The sequence below is a fragment of the Gastrolobium bilobum genome, unplaced genomic scaffold (genome assembly GCF_033153095.1).
Source record: "Gastrolobium bilobum isolate Gb01-03AN ecotype WA unplaced genomic scaffold, APGP_CSIRO_Gbil_v1 utg11542, whole genome shotgun sequence".
Taxonomy (NCBI): domain Eukaryota; kingdom Viridiplantae; phylum Streptophyta; class Magnoliopsida; order Fabales; family Fabaceae; genus Gastrolobium; species Gastrolobium bilobum.
The window spans coordinates 18,255-30,658 of NW_026898298.1; the positions used below are offsets into that span (position 1 = coordinate 18,255).

The 12,404-nt window shown below is 32.9% G+C and overlaps 2 protein-coding genes across 2 annotated transcripts; both read left to right on the forward strand.

Moving 5' to 3' along the window:
• The first annotated feature begins 765 nt into the window (after positions 1 to 765).
• On the forward strand, positions 766 to 3,236 carry LOC133314635 (protein WHAT'S THIS FACTOR 9, mitochondrial). Its single transcript, XM_061516141.1, has 2 exons — positions 766 to 2,085; positions 2,839 to 3,236. The coding sequence occupies exon 1, from the start codon at positions 766 to 768 to the stop codon at positions 2,020 to 2,022; it is 1,257 nt and encodes a 418-aa protein (XP_061372125.1). The 3' UTR covers positions 2,023 to 2,085; positions 2,839 to 3,236.
• Positions 3,237 to 9,290: 6,054 nt separating this feature from the next.
• Positions 9,291 to 11,811, forward strand: LOC133314636 (uncharacterized). The gene is made up of 3 exons (XM_061516142.1): positions 9,291 to 9,491; positions 10,009 to 10,326; positions 11,251 to 11,811. The coding sequence occupies exons 1-3, from the start codon at positions 9,291 to 9,293 to the stop codon at positions 11,776 to 11,778; spliced, it is 1,047 nt and encodes a 348-aa protein (XP_061372126.1). The 3' UTR covers positions 11,779 to 11,811.
• Positions 11,812 to 12,404: the final 593 nt, after the last annotated feature.

Consider the following 12,404-nt stretch of genomic DNA (forward strand, 5'->3'; position numbering starts at 1 on the left):
AGTTTTAATATATCAAACCAGAAAAGTGGTTTGATTCGGGTAAATAAGAATTGATTTTAAAAGTGGTTAAATTCTTGAATTGATTAGGAAAAAAAGTTTCTATTCTTTAAATTGGTTTTGGAAAGATGTGGTGCAATTCAATTTAATTCTTAGTTTGTTTTGGTCTATTTGATTTTTTTCATACTCATAAGAATAGGTATATTTCCTATTCTATTTATTTATTTTTATTATTTATTTTAATTTTTTTATATCTTTTATTTGAGTTCATCTATCACCGACCTCAATTAATTTGGAATAAGAATGTTGTTGATGTATAAAAATAGGTATAGTTCGATTCTATTCAGTTCAACTTTTAGCTAGAACCAGACCACATTAATGGAGTGGTTCGGTTCTTGAATGGAATCGATTTTGAAAAAACATTTGGTTCTCGAACTGACCTAAAGAAATTGGTTTGAATCTTGAACTGATTAAAAAAAATAAAATTCTTTTTATGCGTGTTGAATAGATTCACGATCAACTTCTATTCATTTTTACTTTTATTTTTTTAACACCCATGTGAAACGAGAAAAGAGAATTACAAGCATACTCGATGATGGAATCAAAACAAAAGGAAATGTTCATTGAGAATAAAGTAAACAAAAAGTGTCTATTGATGGGCCGATCCGGGCCAGGCCCATTACATATGTTGACGTTATTGAAAAAACATGAAGAAGGGTTCTGTTTTGTAAATTCCCCTTTTTTTTTTTGTTTAGTTTGGGTTGAAAGATGAACAAAAATGGTGTGTTTACCATTTCCTTAACCTTGGTGAAGCTCCAATTCCAATGGCGGGGCATAGCGAAAGTGCGTTTGAAGTGGGTGAAAAACCGAAGCCTGGACCACATTATCGACAAGGAAACCGATCTGAAGGCCGCTTCGCTTATCAAGGACGCCATCAAGCGCTCCTCCACCGGCTTCCTCACCGCCAAATCCGTCTCCGATTGGCAAAAACCGTTGGGACTCACCGTCCCCGTCCTCCGCTTCATGCGGCGGTACCCAACTCTGTTCGACGAGTTCCCTCACCCTCGCTGGCCCAGCGTCCCGTGTTTTCGTTTAACCGACACGGCACTGCTATTGGACTCTCAAGAACAGAGCATCCACCATAATCACGAGACTGCCACTGTCGAGAGGCTCTGCAAGTTGCTAATGATGATGAAGACTCGAACGATGCCGTTTCAGTCCCTTATTCCTCTCAAATGGGACCTCGGTTTGCCTGATTCTTTTGACAAAACCCTAGTTCCCAAATACCCTCAGTATTTCCAATTCGCCAAGGCCTCAAATGGGGTTCCCATTCTTCGGTTAGCGCGTTGGAGTGAGGAATTCGCGGTTTCAGCGTTGCAGAAGAGCAATGAAAGTGGTAATGGGAATGAGTACAGGGAGTTCAAGAGAGGACAAACAGCGTTGGTTTTCCCAATGAGGTTTCCGAGGGGTTATGGAGCACAGAAAAAGGTTAGGGCTTGGATGGATGAGTTTCAGAAATTGCCTTATATTTCTCCTTATGTGGATTCTATGAAGATTGATCCTAATAGTGATTTGATGGAGAAGCGTGTTGTTGGGGTTCTACATGAGTTTTTGAGTTTGACTCTGCATAAGAAAACCAAGAGAAACTACTTGAGAAGCTTGAGGGATGAGTTGAATCTTCCACATAAATTTACCCGGATTTTCACCAGATACCCAGGCATATTTTACCTCTCGTTGAAGTGTAAAACAACTACTGTTACTCTTAGAGAAGGGTATCGGAGTGGAAAACTAGTGGACCCTCATCCTCTTGCTCGACATAGAGAGAAGTTTTACCATGTTATGAAGACGGGTCTTCTTTATCGTGGTACTGGCGCAATTTTGAAACCTGAGGAGGAAGACGCTTTACTTCTTGATGCTGTGCCAAATGATGAAATAAAGAAGGATGACTCTGAGGAGGAAGAGGTTGAAACAAGTGATGAGTTCTTTGAGGATGAAGTTTCAGAGACGGATGAAACAAGTGAATAAGTTTTGGATGCAGAATTGTATTATTTCGTATGACACAAGCAACAGGATAACCACTTTTAAAAGGTTAGTAGCTCTTTTTCAAACTTGTAAACTAGCTTTGATGGTTCTCTTATTAAGTGTCAAAGTAGAACGAATCTGCATTGGGTATATTATTTGATTTGTCTTGCTGCTGGAACCATGAAGCATTCTTATTTTTTGCTATTTACACTTTCATTTTGAGTATTATAGGGTATAGTGGATTCAGGGAATGCTTATTGTTATCAGTATAAAAAATTGAGTGGTGAACTCATGCTTTGAATCTTGTAAAAATGTACTTAAAGTACGTTTGTGTAGGGAAGTCCCATTTTGCTTTCTTACAATGTTAAAGAGGTAGGGCATATTTGGTGTACAGAGATTCTGTGAAGCAAGACAATGGTTTGCATTTGTTTGTCTGCTTTAGGATGATAAATAATTGGATATTTGATACTAATGTCAGTAAGAGTGAATTCCTCTCTTTGGCATTTCCTTATTTTTAAATTAAAAAAGCAGCATATGCACTACGTTTCTGCTTTACTCTAGCTTGCTTTACTGTTAGATTTCCTTTATGATGGAGAAGTACGGCTTTGGATGATTGCAAACAACTAGGATCCACATACCGTTATTCTTATTGTTGAATAATAGCCAGCATCCATATAATTGTCTGCTACTTTCCTTTTTGTAAATATACACTGCTGCTATGGGGAAAAAAAAAGAAAGGTTATGCTGCAGATGATTACATTACTGCATGAGGTATCATTAAAATAAATACTAATAACAGGAACTTCTGTCTGAGTGAAGGTTGGCTGGAATACCATAGAAGGGGAATGAAGATCATTTTAAGCTAGAGAATTATTCCGTGATGCCGAGTGGACGGCATTAATTTATCTTGTTCGAGGCCAGCTTGCTGAGGCTATTGAACATGCTGGAGATCACTGAAACAACTCAAGCATGAATGGTTCAGACGATATTTGTCAACTGTATCATCTGATCACGTATTGGTCATCTTTATTTTTTGCCACCCTCTTTAGTGAGCTTTCCAAATTGCAGCAGCAATAACCTTTATGGTCGAAAGCTAGGCTACGGTTAAATAGAATCCAAAGGGGAAGTTTAATATTTGGGGGATAAATACATTATTTAATCTTTATTTATAACACATCTGATTTTCTTACTTTGTTGTTTTTTATGAAAATTTGTGTAGGGCCGATTCATAAAGAATAAAAGTTATGTTTTATTTTTCAAGAAAAATGAATGTTGAGAGAGTAATAACAGTGCATAATGCAAAATATGCATAAGTAATTTTTCAAACAGAAAAGTGTTGGACCTGTCGGTGTAATAACACTAACGTAATATATGTTCAAAGAAATTATACCATATTTTTGGAAGTATATGAAGTTTCCGAATTGATATGTCATACTTGATAGTTGATACTCCCTTAAGAAAAAATCAGAAGAAAAAGGCTCATTGGAAGCACCGTATATATATTTTTTATCTTAGGCATTCTCTGTAAGTCTATGGGAAATTTGTGCCACACTAGCTTGTCTCGTTCCACTGAATTTGAATCACTTAATCAGTGACTTGAGGATGGGAAATTACTCATTTTATGTTATGTTCAACTGTATACATTGAGATTTGAATCTTTTGATAGTCTTAAGTTATTTTCTTACTAAATTCATACGGAACTATTTACCGTTGAATTAAGATCACTTGTCAAGGTCTTGAATCTAGAGTTGGAGAAAAAAAATCACTAAAATTTCGTACAAAACATACAAAATGTAAAATAAGAGACACAATTTTTACTGTCTAAACCGTTTAAAATACTCTTCCTCTTCCGTTTAGAATTAGTGAACAGGATTTACAACAGTTGATTAATTGTACCATTATCAATCACTTGCATTGGGCTGAAGACTCTAAATCGGGATTGGGAATGGGAATCCATTAATGGGTACAGTCATTTGGGGAGTGAGTCTAAGAAATTGGAGGCGTGGCCCAACTAACTGGGGAAATGAACTGAAAATTGAAATGAGGAAGGAAGGGAGGTAGATCGCCTATAATTTGTTTAATGTCAAAAGAAATTAAAATAATTTAATTTTAACTTATTATCATTAAAAATATTTAAATACTAAACTTCTGTCCCTTAATTTATTTATGTTAATTTGGTACTTAATTATTTTACTGGCTGTAAATTTATCATTTAACTAAAAAAATAAGTATACAATTTTTAAAGACTACTTATGTTAATAATGTTAATTAAATAATCACACCTAAGTAACAAAAACGCTGTCAAATACGTCAAGTCACCTTATCTCCTACACAAATAATTTCAAAATAAGTCCCATTATTTTTTCTCTTTCTTTCTATGAAAGTGAACTCCATATGCACAAATGAATCTGTAGAATATAATAATTATCTTATATTGTATAAGAAAATTATTACTCATTATAAAAATAAAATAAATATAATAATAAAGATTGACATGTGACAACTTATCAGTTTAACCAAATTACAATATATTTATTCTGGTCTGATCAGATTGTGTTGTCTAACTAGTTCAAATGACTGCTCGGCATGTCCATCTTAATCTTACACGTGTCCCTTCACACTTCCCACACATGTATGACTTTGTAACACTTAGTGAGGCCCACGTGATTAAAAATGGCTATCGCATCATGTTTTGAGCATTTGAGAAAAAATTTAACCTCTTTATAAAAAGATCCCAACTCCTTCGCTATTCATCTTCTCTATTAATTCACTTTCTATTGCTGTTACTTTGCTCAATTCTCACATCAACGATAACAATGACATTCAACACCTTCCATTTTGCGCCCTCAGCTCCACCGAGGCTAATACTGAAATAATTCGGAGCATTAATTCATACCAGTGTCTCTCTCATCTCCCTCAAATTGATAATTTGATATACTTCAACTTTTTGAGACACAAATTCATACCTTCATATTCTGATTCATTTTGATATCGATTAGGAATGCAAGTGCAAGAGATTTTCTTTTTATAGTACACGGAGAATTGTAGTCCATATGTGAAAGTTAATATATTACATCAACATCAGAATATCTAAAAAAATTAAACTCATTTCGGCTTTAAAGCTTATTATAAAATAAGCATTAAAAAGAAAGAGTAAATATATTTTTCGATGCTCAGCAAATTTTAGGATATCCACTTTAGTTCCTAACAAATAAAATAACTATTCGTGGTCCCTAAAAAATTTAAAATAGATCCATTTTAATCCTTTTGAGGGACTAATGTGGTTCTTCTTTGAATTTGTGAGGGATCACGATTTCAACTAAATGAGTCCATTTTAAATTTCTTATGAATCATAAATAGTCTTTTTATTTACTAAGAACTAAAGCGAATATCGTAAAATTTGCTAACAGCAAAGAAGAGTATTTAATCAAAAGAAATATTTTCAAAGTACGTGTTTATATCATGAAAGAGAAAAAATATTTTCATGAAAGAGAAAAAATAAATAAACGAAGGATGAAAACAATAAAAATGAATACGATGATTCAATCAGATTGTAATCAATAATACTTGCCTCGAGTAAAGAGACACATAACATCAACATTAATATTAACATCATCAAATAACATTATAAAAAAATCAAAGACAGGAATGGTCACATCAACGGGAAAATTTCTTTAATGTCATGTCGATATATCTTTCGTTCATAATATAATATATATATTTTTATTTTTATCAAATCACTCTCTCACTTAATTTTAAAATATATTTTTTTATTAAAAATTTAATAAAAATAAAACACATATCATATTGTAAGTGAAAAATACACCTTCATCAACAGGTGATGCTCACACGAGGCCAGTGAGAAATTTTTTATTTTTTGTTTATAATAACACTCCTTTATTATTTTAGACCAAAAAACAATTATAAGACTCTTATCCAAATTAAATGTTATCAGAATCGGAAAAATATTAACCCACTTGAAATATTGGATTATTGATTCGAACCAATCCAATTACCAATTCGTTGACTTCCAGTTAGACCTGGCGGAATTCTGATAACACTGCGAATTATTATTATCTTGGAATTCCAAACGAAAAATTAAAGATTTTATCTGAAGTCAGTTCGGTTGCAGTACAGTACTTATTCGGTTTCCAGTTAGTTGGTGAAATAAATTCGTATTCGTATTGAGTTATTGACAATTGCATAATCATAAGTCTTTTAATTTGGTCAACATTTTTCTTTTACCGTTTTGCCCATCCTCGACGACAAAATAATAAATAAATAATTTTTCAATCTAATAAAGTCATTCTGAATTTTCTTCCACATTAACAGAACACACATTTTCATTTTAGTGAACAACATGTTGAATTTCAACATCTTAATGAAAGTGTAATTACCCTAATAATGAATGCAACCATCACATTAGTGTGAGAGTTGAAGAGGCTAAAAAATTAACCAGAAATTTCCCAACCAAAGCATAAAGAAGACAAAGGCATATATACCCAAATTTGCACCGAACTACCAGAAAAGGCATTATTGCAAATCGGGGAGGATGTGGACACGTCAACTGCATTCCAATGCCATTGCCTCCCTTAAAAGCTCCTTCTCCGACTACTCAAATTCACCACCCCACCACCACTGGTATACTTCAAATCCACGCGCCTACTATATTATATATTTTTAAGAATAAGTTATATTAGTTAGGCTTTAATATTTCCACAATGAATGTAGATAATTCTGAAAATAACATCGTTTTAAATTGAAAAATTAAAAAATTATAATAAAAAAAGCTATTATAATCCTGAAATAAATTATAATTACAAAAATAACTTGATTTCTATCCTAAAACGACGTCGTTTTAGGCTCAATGTAGATAACTTATCTACATTAACTACAGAAAAAATGAATCATTTTACCTATTTTTTTAATTTTTTTTTGCCTATCACTTTTGAGCATTGTTAGATCAGAATCTGTTACCTTTATCATTTTTCTCTCTTATTGAAATTCTGATCTAATAATGTTGAAAAATAATAGACAAAAAAAATAAGTAGAATAACTTATCCCATATTTTTTCATTGCATATATCCGAAAACAATTTAATTGCATCATTTTTTAATCAGAAAGACAACATAAGAAGGACAATTTAATTTAAGATGTAGGGAAGAGCCTCCCCACTTAAAAAACAAGTTGGTATTATTATGAACAAATATATTTTAAGAGTTTGCTTTGGTATTCTTGCAAACAAATTATTATCATTTTTGACATTATTATTTTTAATGTATATTTAATAACTCTTATCTTGAGCGTGTAACTTTTGAATAATTTTGTAACAAAGAATTATAAATATGTAATTTTTAATAACAACATTATAACTTTTTAATTAATTTTATAACAGAAGAAGATGAGTTTCAATTTTTTAATATAAATTTTCTGTTTTTTTTTTTTTACCTTTTTCTGTATTTTTTGTTTATTTCTTATTATTTTGTTCTCCATCATAATTTTATTTCTCAATCACCTTTTTTATCACTATTTTCTCTCTCTTTCATGTTTTTACATTTTGAATTTCTTACGTGACTCTCATTATATATAAATATAAAAAATTCTGTTACAAATTAAAAGAGATGTTTTTACTTTTTAACTTATTTAAGTTATAGTCTCTTATAATGTTATAGTCTCATAATCATCTTGTCTGTTTTGTCTTGTAGCTAGGTGTTGTGATTAATATTTTTAGATAGACAGATTGAATAATGTTGTCATCAAAAGAAAATTTTGTATTGGTTTTTATTATTATCTTTTATTTATATATATATGTTATAGTTGCCTGGTTGAAATTATAAGAATCCATGTACGAAGAATGAGAAAAGTTTTCGCTTCTTTACGGTTGGGTTCGATTTAGTTCATGTCCAGCCTCAAATACATATACGAGACGATGTGTATGTAAGTATGTAACATTATTTAGTTCATGTCCAGCCTCAAATAGTTATCAAATGATTCAATAGATGATGATTACGTTTACGAATTTCATTGTTAATAAAATTATTGTGTCATATTGGCAATGCAAACAGGGCATGAAGATTGTTTCCATCAATTTTTTCACTTCTCTTATACGTACGTATCATTTTACATATTCCATTACTACTTTAAGAAAAGATGCACGGCACGTGACATGCAAAGTTTTTGCAGGCCTATTGCATTGCATGTGCTTGACCATTTTAAAAAACAATGATAAACTTTGATCTGGACAAATAATAAATAATAATTTTATTACTATTTATAAGTATTATTTATAATTATAATATTATTATTATTATTATTTGTTATCTTAAGAAGGTATGGACAATGGATTTCCTCAGACTATGACACTTTTAACTCCAATCTAAAGAAAAAGAAGCATGGACCAACTTTCGGAATAACTGATAAAAAGCTGTAGCCATGTAGGAAACATCGAACAGTGAATATGAAAATCCGAAAGTGGATATTTTTTGTCTCGATTTCTTTATAATTTTTTTTTTTTTTTCCAGATACTTGATATATAGGTGGAATTCTCAATCTACAGGATTTTTTGTTTTTGGGTGACGGTTTACATGATGTTTTTGATACTCAAGAAATTATTATGTTCATTGAAATATATATTATTTGTGTACCAATATATATATCATTTTCGGAAAATATATTTTAGTGAATGAGTTACTAGCTAGTTTTCGCCTTGAAATTGGACAAGAATACTTTTATGTGTAATTAATTAATTTAAACCTAATTTGAGGCTAATAAAAAATAAACAAAAAAAATAACATGTGTATATAATTGATTTAAAAGTTATTTGTAAGATCATAAAATTTGTATAAATTATTAAAACTACTTTATGCCATAAATTACCGATAAGGAAGTGAAACAATTTAAAACAGCAACTGTTCGGGAGAAAATAAAACTTTTTTTAAATAAAAAAAAATCTTAAAAGAAATAATGGAATTATCCAAATTTAAATTTATCAAACCATCATAGGGTATTAAAAGTCAAAGAATAAGTTTTTTTTCCTATTTATTCAACCATACGGTCAAAAGAAAATAAATGTTTTCTTTAAGTTTATTATTACTTTTTTGGTTAACAGCATAACCTTGAATGGATGCTGCGTGACACGCACTGAGCCGGTCCTGCGTGTGACAAGAAACCTTTTCCTTTTAAGAGAGTGTTTACACTTTCCATTACGTTTTCTTTCTTCTATATAGTCTCTCTCTTTTTCTTTCTCTGTTTCAGCTTTGAAGGTGAATGAGATGGTTCGGCTTGCCACATTATCAGAAGAACCCATCAACGACGAAGAAGATGGAAGTGGAACCACCAACACCTCAAAGAAATGGCGCAACTGGTTCAAGTCTCACTTCTTCAACAAAAAGCCTAACCTCAAGATCCTCCTCAGTGTTCTAGCTTGCCCTCTCTTCCCTGTTCCTCCCCACCCCAAATCACCCATCAATGAGGCAAGCCAACCCATATCTCTATAATTAATAATTACTTTCTCTTTTCTTTCAAATCTCTGTTTTTTATTTTCTCTTATCTTTTTTTAATTTGTTTTCTAAGTGTTTTGCAAGCATGATAGCTAGCTAATAGCTTCCTCCATCAGTTTTTGTACAAGAATTTAGTTCTATTAGTGAACAGTGTGTGTTTTCTCCATCCAATAAAAGTGTTGTAACTTGTAAGGGGTATTATTATTTTGGTCACTTTCTGTACAATTTTCATGTGTGCCAGTGCCACCAATAACTAAGTTGTCATTCCCAACCCAACCCCACTAAGGTTTTCTTTTCTTTTCTTTTCTTTTCTTTTGCACCAAAAGCAATGTGCCCTCCTGTCCTTGTTACCATGTGCATCTGATTTACACTAAAAGATTGAAACTTTTTCTTCCTATCTATGAGTATTCATTGCTAACGTTCAGTCTCTTTCTAGAACAGTAGAAAAAAAAAAATGGGGCATTGCTCTTATTAATTGTACTTGTGATAGGTGTCATCGTCGGCTCAGTATATTATCCAACACTTCACGGCGGCGACAGGGTGCCGGAAGTTGGAGGGGACGGTGAAGAGTGTGTTCGCGACGGGGAAGGTGGCAATGGGGGTGGTGGATGAGTTTGGAGGAGTAGTCTCGGAGAGAGGGTGCTTTGTGATGTGGCAAATGTTTCCTGACAAGTGGCAGATTGAGCTGGTTGTGGCTGGTCACAAGGTTGCGGCTGGTAGTGATGGCACCGTCGCTTGGCGCCATACCCCTTGGCTCGGTGCTCACGCCGCTAAAGGTGGCGTGCGCCCTCTTCGTCGCGCTGTTCAGGCAAGTTCATCATCATCACAATCATCATATCTTGTTTTTAAGATTTCTAACTAGTGGGAGCTGAGTTTAGGGAATTAGAGTATGGATTTGATTTTACCTCGTGTTATTTTTTTGAAGAATTTAAAGACTTAATTCTGAACACATCTTGTCCTCGGTGATATATCACGTGGTTTATAAAAGAAAAAAAGGATTTCTATCTAATGGGGTGTCGTTGGTTTGCTTGTATGTTTGTTAATGTTCTTGTTCCTAGGTAGTACTTTTTTGTTTGGCCAAGAGAGGTTTGTTGATATTTAATTCCGAAATTGTTGGTGTTGTTTTTGTGCATTTCTTAAATGTTTTTTTGGATCCAAGTTCTACTTTAGACAACTCAATTTGATTTTTTTAATTACGAAAATATGTTGTCACCCCTCATTATAACAACAGATGGGGTTAATTATGACCTAACTCTTTGGCTCCGTGAATGAATTGGTTCAATCTTTTTTTTGTTAAATAATAATATGAGGAATGAGCCCCCTTTTAGGAATGGGTTATGGGGTCGGGTTTGGAATTTCACATTCCTGTTGGAAAAAAGGATTAATGATATCTATATGATGTAACTGATGTGGACTGCTAATCAAATATCTTTTTAATTAATACCGAACCCTGTTTTTTAATGGATCTTTGTTTCCCTACTAAATACATAAGAGTTGAACTTGATGTTGCTATAAAATTTCAAACTAGTTTTCAGGGGAAATGTTGGGTTTTGGCCATATATATGGTCCACTCTGCAACTATGAACTATGAAATTGAAATATATAGTATTGTGACTTGACTTGATCGGTATCTAAGATGGGACCTATTCTGTTTGCCACTGGTGAGTGTGAGTGATGTGAGTGGTTATGTTTTTGTCACCATTAAATGACAATTTGGTTGTACGTGTTGTAGGGACTAGACCCTTTGGCAGTATCTGGTGTGTTCAGTGCTGCGCAATATATGGGAGAAAAGCAAATCTCAGGCATTGATTGTTTTGTGTTAAAGCTATCAGCTGATCAGAAAGACCTGGTTGACCGGAGTGATAACACTGCTGAGATGATCAAGCATGTTACATTTGGTTACTTTAGCCAAAGAAATGGGCTATTAGTGTACCTAGAAGATTCTTCCCTGACCAGGATTCAATCACCTGGGACACACCCCACGTACTGGGAGACCACTATGTCAACCAAAATTGATGATTATCGTATGGTGGATGGTGTGAGGATTGCACATGCTGGAAGATCAACGGTCTTTATCACACGTTTTGGGGATAATCTAAAGGCAGGCTCTGCCATCACACGGTTGGAAGAATCGTGGACCATTGATGATGTTGCATTCAACGCCCCAGGATTATCCATGGACTACTTCATACCACCCAAGGAACTCCAGAAAGACTATCCACAGGAACATCTAGATTGGAAGTCACCCTTGCATACATGATGTGAAACCTTTTACCCTTTTGTTTTTCTTTTTTTGCTAGACAAATGGTTGATGCTAATTGTTACTTAACATATATAGAAAGTTTGTGATTGTATTGCTGATTTTGGGTATAACAGATGTCACCTATAAATTGTGTCTCTGGAATTTGATTTTTAGTTTCTTCTACCAGCCTGGATTCGTGTCCAGTTTGTTGGGTGCCTTTTGGCTGCTTAGAGATTAAGATTGTGTTTGAGAATTAGGAAGGAAAAAGAAGAAGGGAATAGCACGAAAAAGTTAACGAAATGAAAAGAAAAAGTAAACTCTTAGATGTTACAAATTTATAGGAGAAAGTAAATGAGGATTGATTATATGGAAAATCATTCTCTCATTTTATATGAGTTATCTTATGCCACTACCATATCGAAAATAGTGTTATCATTTTTATTTTATTTTAATAGATGATGAACTCACCATATTATATGTCTATAATAGGAGATATTTATCTCTAATAACATAAGAAAATTGAACCCCTAATTATATATACATTTATGATTTTATTCTTTTTTAAGTTAATGAAATATTCTTTTTCATATATATTTTTTTAAAAAAAATCAACTCAAAGACAAATATGATTAATATGCAACATT

Coding starts and splice junctions, on each gene's coding strand:
- LOC133314635 (XM_061516141.1), top strand. CDS start 766: ATGAACAAAAATGGTGTGTTTACCATTTCCTTAACCTTGGTGAAGCTC.
- LOC133314636 (XM_061516142.1), top strand. CDS start 9,291: ATGGTTCGGCTTGCCACATTATCAGAAGAACCCATCAACGACGAAGAA. Junction 9,492..10,008: donor CCAAATCACCCATCAATGAG/GCAAGCCAACCC, acceptor TACTTGTGATAG/GTGTCATCGTCGGCTCAGTA. Junction 10,327..11,250: donor CTCTTCGTCGCGCTGTTCAG/GCAAGTTCATCA, acceptor TACGTGTTGTAG/GGACTAGACCCTTTGGCAGT.